We start from the raw sequence: 12,381 nt of genomic DNA, 5'->3' as shown, positions 1-12,381 counted from the left end.
TAAGAAGTCTGTTTTGGGGAAGTTCTGCTCTGTGGAAGCCCTCTCAAATTACAAAAAAAAATGCACATCTTCCTGATCCAAAAATCAAGGTAGTCATTGAAAGTCCACCGTAATAGTACTGGGGGGAGGCGCATTTGGGCTGAGCAGCCCTCCCCCTCCGCCCAACTGTCTTGTAGGGCTGGCTCATGAGCTCTCCTGGATTTGTTTTCCTGAAGATGCAACTGGAGCACTTGCAGTTCCAGTTCAAGTTGAGCAAATGGCATTTCAGTTGCCCTGCTCTTCCTCGTTCTGTGGGCTAAGTCAGAGCTTGATTATAAATAGGTGAATCAGAGGCTAGTATCATATTAAAAGGCCTGGTCACAACATCCTTCCCTTAAGCTGAATGACTGTAGGCAGAAATCTCTGTGAGTTTTTCTGTGTATTGTCCAGCTTAAGGGGAGGATGTTGTGAACAGGCTTTTTAATATCAAAACAGCCTCCGATGATATCATGAGGAAGTCATTGATGCTTTTCCGAAGGTTACCATCAAACCTGGAGAATAATGTCCTAATTTTAATGTGCAGAAAAGAGCAGCTGAAGGTTTTTGTTGCATGGAGGTAACACCTCATTAATCCAGCTGTTTTCCCTCTTTCTAGGTAGCTGGTAACCCTATCCTTTCCCCAGTGATCTGTGCCATTGTGGGGAAGGGGGGGATTTGAAATTGGTATTAAATAAACTTGGCAATCACTAGTATGTATTTGTGTCTGTGTGTGCATAATAACTCGGATAAGTTTTCCACAGCAAAATATTATCTGAGTAATATTATGAAAGATGGTACCTCCCGTTAAAAATACCTCCATTTGTGTTAATAAGGCTACCACGTTTTTCCTCTGTAAAAAGAAAAGAGTTAATAGACCAGATAGAAAATTAATAAACTGGATAGAACATTATAAAATTGGATACAAAGAGAAGAGCTAAAGCTCACTACCTTGTAAGTTAAGCGAGAGCATACAGAGTTCTAAAAGAAAAGCATAAAACAGCATTCTGCAGACAGACAAGGAAAAACCCCTTTAGAAAGAAGGTACTCCCGTCTGGAGGAAGATGGCGAGCTGCTAAGGTGTATGGACACAGCTCCTGGGTATCAACATCGTATCTTAAACATCAGTAGAGAGGTGATTAATCTCTCTCTCACCCCTTTGAGAAGGCACATTTGAAAGGTGACCTGTTATGAGTCAGCAACTTTTCAATTTTATCATCTTTGCTGCCATCTGCTGGCCAAACATGAAAGAGTAGCTAAAATTTTATTCCATATTAACATTATTAACAGAAATCTTTTTCAAATTAGTAATTTTGAAAAAACAACAAAAAATATTAACACTCATTAAATTTTTCACCCTGCATTTACTCTATAAGCCTTATTTGTGTTTTTCTTAAATTTTAGTAAATTAATATTCTTCATACTCTTTTTAACCTAATTATCTTTCATATTTCTCCTCCTCCTTAAGAGGATAGAATGAAACTAAATTGAACAGTAATTGGTATTTTTAAATAGTCTTGTTTATATTTTTTGTAAATTGATAATGTTATAAAGCATTAGAATTTAACAAGCTGTTGGATAATATGATAATTAAGTATTCGTTATAAATTTAGGTGCTTAACAAGCAAATGAAAAGTTTGTATGTGATATTTACAGAAAGGATGTCAAATAGACTACATAAAATGCCTATGAGAAAAAAGAAAGAAGGGGGAAAAACAAAAAGAGTCACAAGATGAACTAGACTCTTCAGATCTTATGGAAAAAATTCAGAGACTTTGGCTACACAATCACAAACCATCACTGCTCAAATGAAAGAATCTGAAGAATGTACCCAAGAAAAATTAAAAAGTCAAAAGAATGTAGTCAACAGCAAATTAAACAAGCAGGGGATAAGATTAAAAAGGCTATTTCAGCTTTAAAACAAGAATTTACAGCAGGATTAGCAGAGGTCCAAAAGGCAACTCAACCAAATTTACAGGAGATTGATAAAGGTAAAGAACGATGTAAAGATTTAGAAGTACATCAAGAAGTCTTGTTTCAGCTGCTGGAGATAGCAGATCAAAAGCAGCTATTTCTTGCTATTTAGTTTATGGAGCAAGGCTTCCAGTTTGAGGCCTAGCACACAGACTAGTATCACAAACTGATACTAGCACTCTCTTCACGGTACATTTAACATATACATACACCTGTCTGTGAAGAAAAAGTGAGTGTGTGTTCACTTTACAAATTATTTACGTTATGTATAGTCCATCTTTCTCCATGAGACTCAAGGGGACCAGTCCCTAGATAAATGTGCAGTTTCACTCAAATGTTCAGCTGCAGATGCATTGATAGTAACATGAGAATGACTCAACGTACTTCAGACGATCAGGCATGCTCAGCGTGGGGTTTTACATCTTTCAGGGGAGGGGCTGTAGCTCAGAGGCAGAGCACCTACTTGGCATGCAGAAGGTCCCAGGTTCAATCCCTAGCATCACTAGATAAGGATCTTGGAGTAGATGAAATGAAAGACCAAAGGGAGCCTCTGCCAGTCTGCGTTAGCAGTCAGATATAACAGTATAACTGGGCCATTAATTGGGCCACCATAATTGCGTGCATACCTTCAGATTCAGCATCCACCTTTAGACCCCTGTCTGAGCCTCGTTTTTCCTGTCATGAAGCACTGGTTGCTCAACTCTACTCTCTCACGGACACCCTCTTCTCTTCTGGTTTGGTAACTAACACCAACCCTATAACTCTCTCCAATTTTCTTCCTCGTTTTTCTATTTAGCTGTGTTTGCTGTATGTTTTTGTTTGCAATTGATCTTTATTATCTTATAAATAAAAACTCTTTTAGTTGAACATCTGCCTGTTTATTAAAAGAGTTACCTAGAGGAACAATCCCTGTATACAGGTGAAAGATCTCGCTACTTACCCTCCTCTTGCTGCCTCTTGCATGTTAATTCTCTCAACTCTCAAGAAGATCCTCATTTGTGTAACAGATTAATTGGTGGAACCACACAGGCAATGCCCTGCACCTCTACGCATTGTGAGTCGGAACATGTGTCTCAGAGTGCAGACATAAAGAAAACTTCCCTAGAGAAACTGTCAGGAGTGTGTGTGTGAGTGTGGATCTTGTGTGTTTGGCAAGAGTAACTATCTGTGTTTGGTACCTTTTCCCCTTTTCACCTCTTTGTGCTCGTGCTATAAAGATGTCTCTACTTTCCTTGAGTCCCCTCCTTCAGAAAAGAGTCTTTGCAGAACAAAACCAGCAATTGAGAGAACACTGTTACGCATGATAGATTCTCCATCACAGGACACAGACACCATCTGGGCTGCAAGGACAAGTAATCAAAGGAGGGGAGAATCCTTGTCTCAAATGAGGACTGCCACAGCTGTTTTTCCCTATTCCCACACATGTACCTACCAGATCTGTGTATCATCTCCATCACCATGCCTCCTTCAACGATTTCTAGAAAACTAGTTCAGTTTTCACACCTTCTTTGAAAGATTTAAGTTAACTGAAGTCTTCAGCTGCTAAGTCCACCAAGGGGCGGGGGGGAGGCAGGCAGGAGAGAATGAGAATGGTTCTGAGCTGCAGGGCCATATTTGAGAATCTCAGAGTATATTTATGATGAAGAGAACTGTGATTCTTGAAAGCTTATGCTGCAGTAAAGTTGGTTAATCTTAAAAGTGCTACTGGACTCTTTTCTATTTAGAGAATATTTATGGTTTCTGAGGAAATCTTTCACAGTGACAAGGTTTTTCCCTGAAACATCAGAGTGAACATATTTTGACAGTGGCATTTGAAAAACTTGGATGACATTTTCATCCTTGATTCAACAGCTTGGTGGTATTTCAGGATGAGGTACCAACTTCACCACCGCTTTGGTTAGAAGCAAGCACAATTTGCCCATAAACAACCTGAAAGGAGATGAAAGGTGAGAAACAAACTAATCCAGGAGAGAGCTTGGAGGTGAAGGGAAAGGAAGCTGAGGGGGCACCAAATCCAGTTCAGCTAGGTAGGGTAGGTCTTGAAATTAACATACATGGCTCAAAACCAAACAGCAAAAACATATTTATGGCACCACTTTTCACTGAGCCATGACTTTATTGGATGGTGGGATTTGAGATAAGAACATGCACAGTTGTCAGTCAAGGGAATTCAACAGAAAACATCAACAGGAAGACTTTAATAAAATCCAAGAACTGGGAAAGAATATGTTGACCTTTTAAAGGAGGCTGCATCTGGTAGAAATCTGATGTGGACCAAAGCAAAAATAAAGGGACCAACTAGAGGGAACAGTTTAAAAAGTAGCAAATCTCCCTGCAAGAATTAAAATACCAGAGACTTGTTGATCAGTGTGGCATATCTGAACCAGTGTGTTTGTAAAGGATGATTTTTATCCTGCCTTTCCTCAAAAAAAGAAAACGTTTACATGACACATGCGGGTCTCTTCTTTCTATTAACATCATCCCCTGGTGACAGTAGCTTAGTCTGAGTAACCGTGGCTAGCCCAAGGCCATTGAATGAATTTTATAGCTGAATGCGCCTAGTCCAACACTGACCTCTACACAGTACTGAATCTCAAGTCTCCTTTGTTTGTTTTTCTTTTGCTACATCATCATCCGCCCTGAGCCTGCGAAAGCGGGGAAGGCGGAATATAAATATAATAAATTAAATTAAATTAAATAATGCATGTCTTTTGGGAGCACTTATTCTTGGGAGGGTGACTTTAAATAAATGACAGCAAGACTCTTCGCTCTTATGCCCATCCCACATTGCAGTTCTATTACTTCCTAGAGGAGTTCGGGGCACACCCTTTCGTTCTTGGGCCAGCGTTAGGATCCACCTCGTCCTTCTTCCCAAAGCCGACTTCTGCTCCACCACCAATGATGAGGTTGAAACCAGTACAGAAAGTTCCATCAGCAGCCAGGTACAGGACGCCCAAGGCCACCTCTTCTAGGGTCCCAAAACGTCCCAGAAGCTATAAGTTTTCAAAAGAAGAGAAATGTAAAATTCTACACTCACCTAATGTGAAATTAGATCGTGAGTTGAATCTTGTCAGGGAGAGATTTATGACCAGTAGAATTCAGGTTTCTTTGGTGCAGAATTCTGACTTTCAATTTTTTTTCCTACCAGTGTATTCACAGCCCTACCTATTATTGCCATCTTACATATGGTAGAAGTTTTCTCTTTTTTGCTATCAAGTCACAGCTGCTTTATGGTAACCTTGTAGGGTTTTCAAGGAAAGAGGTGTTCAGAGGAGTATGTCACTGCCAGCCTCTGGGTAGCCAATCTTGGTGGTCTCCCATCCCAGTACAAACCAGATCTATCCCAGTTTAGTTTCTGAGATTTGGCATAGTCTGGCCCATCTGGGTCAGGGCATGGTAGAGGAAGAGTTGCCAGTTCTGATTTGGGAGATCAGGAGACAGTGCCTTGGGGCAGGGGGGGAGCTCAGCAAGGATGCTTCTTCCATAGGACAAATAGAAGTCCAAGAGCATCCACCCTCTGTATCCAGCCACACTAGGACTTCTGCTTCCCAGAACATGCAGTGCAGTGATATCCACCCAGGCCCTCATCGCTGTACTTGTCGTTCGGGGAGAATCTCAGAACCCGCCCTAAGGACGGCCGGACCAGATGAGAAGCAGCGCCTTTCCCGTTTTCCTGCAACGCACTTGCCTGATTATATTTGCCTTCCTGGATTCTTCCTTCTCCATCCGATAACTCACTGGCATACTTTTCCCACAAAGGAGTCCAGACGTTACCTGGTGAGACGCTAGAATTCAAAATACTTCAGAATTAAAACAAGAAGGGCTGAGGCATAAAGAAATATCAAGAAATATATTTCCAAATGAAGGAGTTTTGAAGAAGCGTCTTTCCTATTTCTCAAAAGATATTAACTTCCATCTCACAGCTGAACACACTCTATGAATTGATTCACCTTACAGTGCTATGCACGATTATTCATGTATGCCTTCCAGGAAAATACAGTATGGAACGCTGCCTCTTCAATCACAGCCCATGCGGAATTAACAAATCATTTATTTGTGGCACAAGAAAAAGCTGTAGCAATAACTTAAATGATTTTTTAAAGGAACAGATGGTTATTCAAGCTGCAGGCTTTCAAGGAATCACTGCAGGGCTTTTATCTGCTTCACCAAATATTCTCCTCTGGGATTCTGTAAGTTCTTAGGCATGTTGGTCCCCCCACACACACCCAGACGCACGTCTTTTTCTCCTTTAACTGACTCTTAGAGCCAAGCCACAAGTGACGAATGACACTTGCCTGGCTAGTGAACAGACTCACGTGTATTCCTCCCTGTTCACTTGCCCTCCACTTGTGCTCCACTTGATCATGTAGTGATCAAGTGGAGAGCAAGTGAACAGGGAGGAATACAAGTGAGTCTGTTCACTTGCCAGGCAAGTGTCATTCGTCACTTGTGGCTTGGCTCTCAGCTGCTTTGTACATTCTGGACTTCCTGGAGCAGATTTGGCTGTCATTGAAGCTGGAGTTTCTTATTTTTCTTTATTTAGTACTTTTCTGCACACTTGGGAGAGACCTCATTTAGTAGGTAGACACCTCCCACCTTCTCTATCTGTCAGTGCAGGAGTATCAATGCTTTGCTGATATCACACAAACTGAAATGAACACTCATCTTTAAAGACATTTCCTATGCACAGCTTTAAGGAAAACCAGTTATTCCACTGGGTTTGAAAACAACGGGATTCATTTCTTAAACTTAAATTCTAGAAATTATTATAGTTTGTGCTGAATCTATTCGTTGAGTTTCTGTTCTCATAAGGAACAATATTTGAAAGACAAAAGAAATGTGGGGCCTTTGTACTACTTATAGCTGCTCTAGAAAGTAATCTCAGCCCCAATTGTCCAGATATTACACTCTGAGAATGCCAATTCACCATTACCATTACCATTCCCTACACTCTCTCTCTCTCTCTCTCTCTCTCTCCCTCTCCCTCTCTGGCATTTGGATATGGAGGACCTGCCTTTCTTTCCTGATATTCAATGTGCACTGAGGGAATTCTCTATGGAGAATAAGTTTTACCTGTTGACTCGCACTCCATATTTGCTCTCATCTACAGCCAGGGCTTTGGTCATTGCAATCACAGCACCCTGCAAGACAAAAGCACAAGTAGGGTTGCCAACTGACCAGAAACAGCATGGCCTCCTTTTATGCCTTTGACTCCAGTCTGATGAGTATAAGGAGTTTCTTGTGATAATGTCTCCCATCTAAGTGGCTACTATACTTCTATTGGGAAAGGACACTTTTTTCCAAGGCCTGTTGGCAACTCTAGTGGACACAATACAGGGTGTAGGTCCAGGACTCCTCATCCATCAGCATTGACTTTCACCACCCATCTTCACCATCCCCACACAGCTCTTTTCTACCTGGATAGGTAAAATGGCAGGGGAGGGGGGGAGCAAACATACTGCAGGGGCCAAAGTTTTCAGAGTATGGAGGTAAATGATATTACCTTGTAAAAAACATTCCTATTAAACATCTGTTAAAAGAGAGATGTTATTTTTTTCTCAAATGATTGGCAACCTGACTTTGGGTTCATAGGTGAAGGTGAAAGGCTTAGGAACTTTTCACTTTTGAGGTTTAATTGAGCTTTTCTCATCCTGTTAGTGAAAAGAAGGCACAGGTACGTTTCATAAAACCTTTACAGTTTACAGACCAGGTTTAACCTCATGTATGAGAATCATCAACTGACCTGAAAAATACCAAACTGGCCTCCTCTTGTGGCTTTAGTAGCAACTTAATTTACAAAAGTCAGTACATGGAGCTTTTTAAAGCTCATGAGCTTGTCTACCTCCATGCTGTGGAAACATTCACCTGCCAATCAAGCAGCTATTAAAGGCAGAAGAGCAGAAAAATTCGAATATATTGGCAACTGATTCTGTCCCTGGGTCAGGAGGATTACCTTGCTCGAGACATACGACACACCGTGCTTCACCCCAAGAACACCGATAAGACTGGCAATGTTGATGATGTTTCCTCTCGTTTTCCGTAAGTAGGGCAGTGCATGCTATACACAAATTATTATTAGTACAAAAGACAACAACTCTACGAAGCAGCCCATATTGCCAAACCCAACCCAGCACATCTCATGGTGTGTGGGGTGGGGGGAGATGGTATACAACATTAAGCCAATCAGAGGGAAACTAGAGGGAAGTGGATTTCAAATATCAAGGGGAAAAAGAGTGTCCGAACTCAAAACAGAAAATTGATGATGATGCCATATATTGGAGTTGGACCATTAATCCTCCTAGCTTAGAATAGCCTATTTGCAGATACTTTTCCCAGCAAAGCTACTGGAGAATCTTGCAGCTGAAGATGGTAAGGGTAAATGCTTTGAGTGCAAACAGGTCATCAGCTGAATGCTTAGGGTGAAAAGCAGGTCCTCAGTTGTACAGCTATGGCCCTTCCCCTGTTGCTGGGATTTGGGCAACAGAGGGCTGAAATATGCAGGGAAAGTATTGCACCTCTAAAACATATGCCACTTCAGGGTTTTTTCTAATTGACTCTCAGCTCTGGAGGAAGCCAGTTGCCCCAGGGAAGAAGAAAAGTGCTTATACGTTAGAATCACTCACCTTTGATGCTAACAAACCACTCACAACGTTGATTTCCATGATGTTGCAGAAGTCTTGGGCGCTCACATCATCTATAGCTTCAAAATAACCTGTTTGCAAGAGGGTTAAGTGGATATAAAAGGGAAGCGAGTTTCACGGAGGCAAGATCTACAAGGAGCAAGAGAACAGATCCCCAGCCCTAAAACATGATAATGGTTTTCATGGTGGTTTGTTTGGTAAGTAATCCTTTTTAAAGAATTAATATGGAGGTTTTGTCTCATCATCATGGCCAATCAGTATTGATGAGCCAATCCTCCATTAATCAGTCTAATCCTCCAATTAAACTAAGGGCCATCACTATATCCTGAAAGAGCAGCACCCATAAGTTAATTATTCTTTAAAAGGAGATAGTATTTTCTTTAGAAAGGGTTGGTGTGGGAGACAAGGGGCCTCATGGAAGGGGATTCCATGAACTTTATATAAATAGTTTGTATTGTTAGGACACTGTGATTCTTTAATCAGACTCAAGGTTTTGGTACTTACCTATAAAGCCCAATGTGGACTGGGACCTGTGTATCTGCAGGACTGCCTCTCCCCATATGTGCCCCAGAGGATGCTCTGATCAGGAGATAAGCAACTACTAGTGGTCCCTGGTCCCAGGGAGGCCCACCTGGCCTCAATCAGAGCCAGGGCCTTTTCAGTCCTGGCTCCAACCTGATGGAACGCTCTGTCAAGTGAGACCAAGGCCCGGCAGGATCTGCTATCCTTCCGCCGGGCCTGTAAGACGGAGCTGTTCCGCCAGGCGTATGATCGGGGCTGAGTCAGGCCCCCATCAGCCAAATAGAGGACATTGAGTCCCTCCCTGTATAGAACCATCCACCACCTAATGGCTGCTCTGCTGAATGTGAACTATTGATTGATGGGTAACAGCGATTGATTGTTTTGGTGCTGCCTTATATAGATTTTTAAAATATTTAAATATTGTATTATTGTTTTAAGTGATTTTAAATGTATCTAGTGTAAATTATTGTGTGTTTTTGATGTATGTGATCTGCCCTGAGCCTGCAGGCTGTGGGAAGGGTGGAATACAAATTGCATTAAATAAATAAAAATAAATATTATATTTGTAACCTGCAAAGTTATTGTTATTGGCAGAGTTCCTATGCAGCGGCCAGGACACTGAACCAATGAAGGGCAACAAAAACTTGGTTCCATTCATACACTGGATAGAAAATCAACAAACTGGATACAAGGAAAAGAGCTGAAGCTTCCTGCCTTGTGAGATGAGTGAGACTGTGCAGAGTTCTAAAAGAAAAGCCTACAAATAGCATTCTGCAGACAGACACAGAAAAACCCCTTGGGAAAGAAGGCACGTCCCTACAGTACAGTCTGGCCAGAGCTTTCTGCCTCTGCAGGGTCTTCTTCTATCCCTCTTTGCACCAAAGAATGCAAAACTGTTCCTCAAACCCTTTGTTAAACAAGTCAATGCTGGCTTCGGAATAATCAAGGAACACACTCGCACCCAGACGCATCCAACCCACATTCTTCTCTGAGCCTAACAGTTTGAAAATCACTCACCATCTCCAACATTGTTCACCAGGCAATCCAGGCATCCGTAACGTTCTACAGTTATCAAAATCAACCTCTGCAGAAACAGAAGATAGAGAGAGATGAGGGCAAGGATAAAAACAGAATTGAGAATCCTGTGATTCAGGTGCAAGAAACCATTACAACTTCCCCAGGCCAAACTTGTTTGAAGCACTGAGAGAGAGCCTGGAAGACAGAGAATGATGGGTAGCAACTAGGAAGAGAGGAGAGGAGTGACCATAAGGTTTCCAGGTCCCCTAGAGCCCCACCTGGGGGATGGGAGGGTCATGAGGAGCATGCAGGGGAAACAACTAATGTGCACAAAGCATATGCCTGCTCCAGCCCTGCACTTCGGAGTTCTTCCTTGTTGTGCCCATTTGCACCTTAAACCCTCTTGTTCTTACACCCTCTGGGTAGATAATGCTGCCACCAGGAATTTAATTTAAACTTTCCCTGAATAATGTGTGTTAGGGTCCTTCATGGGACTACGTGGCCCTGAGGATAAGAATGGGATATATAGAAATCACATATACTCTGGGTGGAAAAAACCCAAAATAAACTTGTTGTGCCAGGAATGGCATCATTTGCAGCAGCAAGGAAGAGCTCTGGAGCTCCTGGGTCCATTTCCACTGCTGGTCAAGTGAATGGTGTTGGAGGGTGGAGGCTGGGATTGGTAAACTTAGTGTCCAAAGAAGAGTGTACATGTGTATGGTGGGGGACAAAGCCAGATGCAGCTTGGGAAGAGCTCAGGCATTTGGTTGATACAAAAGTGTGAGTTGTGTGAGCTGCTCCGACTGGTCCCACAAAAAAGGAGGCAATGCTTGTGCTCAGCCACTGAGCCCTGCCCATAGTCAGACTCCAGAACCCTCTTACACCAGTCAAGAAAAGGATCTTCTACAATAGTGAGGACTAGAACTTTAAAGTTGATGGTGGAATCAAGTGGGACCTCATGCAAGCACTTCAGCATAGGAGAGATACGGGACTCAGCAGGTGACAGAGAATGTATGAAAGGGGAGCATAAGTCAAGAGGAAAGGGCCAGAAGAACACTGTTACAATCCATTCAGACAACGGTGAAATAGTATATGCAGAATGGTTTGGGGTACAGAAATAAAAGTACCTTTCTGGGAAATGCTGAAGAACCCCATGGAAGCACCACTATTTACCCAGGTTTTGCATACCTTAATGTCTGTCTCATTGCGGACATCACAGGCTTGGTAGAACGCCTCGCCTGGGCACCCAGAATCCTGCAGCTCTCTCTGAATTGCTTGTCCCCTTTCCGCTGCATGGGGATACAACAGAATAGTTGCCAGAGGAATTAATCTTTCATCCCTTTCTTGTTTTGCATAGCCTTTGTTTTATCCCTGCATCTGTTTTTCCAGTTGTGCCCAAGCTCCAAATGCACAAAAGCACATTTGCTAAACATGTTAAGAGTATTCCTCCCCTCGCTTGGTTGCTTTCTCCATTTGAAGAAAGGAAGGCTCGTATTTTCTTTATATTTGCTAACCTAATATATATTGGAAGCAGTAAGGGGCTGGTTAAAGGGATCATCTCACGGTTGTGCCCAAAACTCTCACTAGCTGCCTATTTGTTCCTGCCCACAATCAATGCAGAGAGTCAGTTCTTACCTCCAAGGTCATAAATGCCTTGGAGTCAGGGTTCTTGAAGAGCTGCATGCTCCCATATTGCCCGCCCACCCACACCCACCCCGTTAAGATCTTCTCCTGAAGCCTTGCTCTCCATGCCTGCAGGGATGATATGGGTGGCTGCCAAACCAGTGGACTGCCTCTCACCTTGAGCCTCACCAGGTCAAAACATTTCTTTTTACCTGGACTTTTAAACCAGGTGTTCTTTGAATATTGTTTTTATAGTCAGCTTCTAGGGGGAGGCCTTAACTGAAGAGAACCAGTATAAAAACGATAAATGAATAAATCATTTGAGGCAACTAACTCTTTTTAATCTTTTTGTAGTGATCTTGCAGGGTTTCTAATGTTTTTTATAATTAATTTTTATGTGCCTCTCTGATTTTAATTAGTTTTTGTTTGCAAGTTGCCTGAAGAAGTTTCATTGTAGAGGCAGCATTTTTAAAGCAAATAAGGGGAGCCTGTCATGGGGGTGAAGAAAGTGGTTCTTGACTCACCTCCTGATGCTCGTGAACAGAAGACCACCTTGGCACCTTGACGAACTGAAGGGCAAGGGGAGAAA

The 12,381-nt window shown here is 42.3% G+C and overlaps 1 protein-coding gene across 1 annotated transcript in view; it reads right to left on the bottom strand.

The window, feature by feature from the left end:
* Positions 1-4,787: 4,787 nt before the first annotated feature.
* LOC129339511 (uncharacterized) overlaps positions 4,788-12,381 on the bottom strand; it is a 57,869-nt gene continuing 50,275 nt past the window's right edge. Inside the window, exons 21-28 of the mRNA XM_054994091.1 lie at positions 12,317-12,361; positions 11,358-11,458; positions 10,170-10,236; positions 8,613-8,701; positions 7,943-8,047; positions 7,063-7,130; positions 5,678-5,774; positions 4,788-4,982 (exon numbers count right to left, since the gene is read on the bottom strand). Of these exons, the coding sequence (XP_054850066.1) occupies positions 4,788-4,982; positions 5,678-5,774; positions 7,063-7,130; positions 7,943-8,047; positions 8,613-8,701; positions 10,170-10,236; positions 11,358-11,458; positions 12,317-12,361 (767 nt within the window). The remainder of the gene's footprint in view (positions 4,983-5,677; positions 5,775-7,062; positions 7,131-7,942; positions 8,048-8,612; positions 8,702-10,169; positions 10,237-11,357; positions 11,459-12,316; positions 12,362-12,381) is intronic.

This window comes from Eublepharis macularius, chromosome 12, assembly GCF_028583425.1.
Source record: "Eublepharis macularius isolate TG4126 chromosome 12, MPM_Emac_v1.0, whole genome shotgun sequence".
Classification (NCBI taxonomy): Eukaryota; Metazoa; Chordata; class Lepidosauria; order Squamata; family Eublepharidae; genus Eublepharis; species Eublepharis macularius.
Note: the sequence above shows the minus strand (reverse complement) of the source record. Positions and strands in the feature narration are given on the sequence as shown.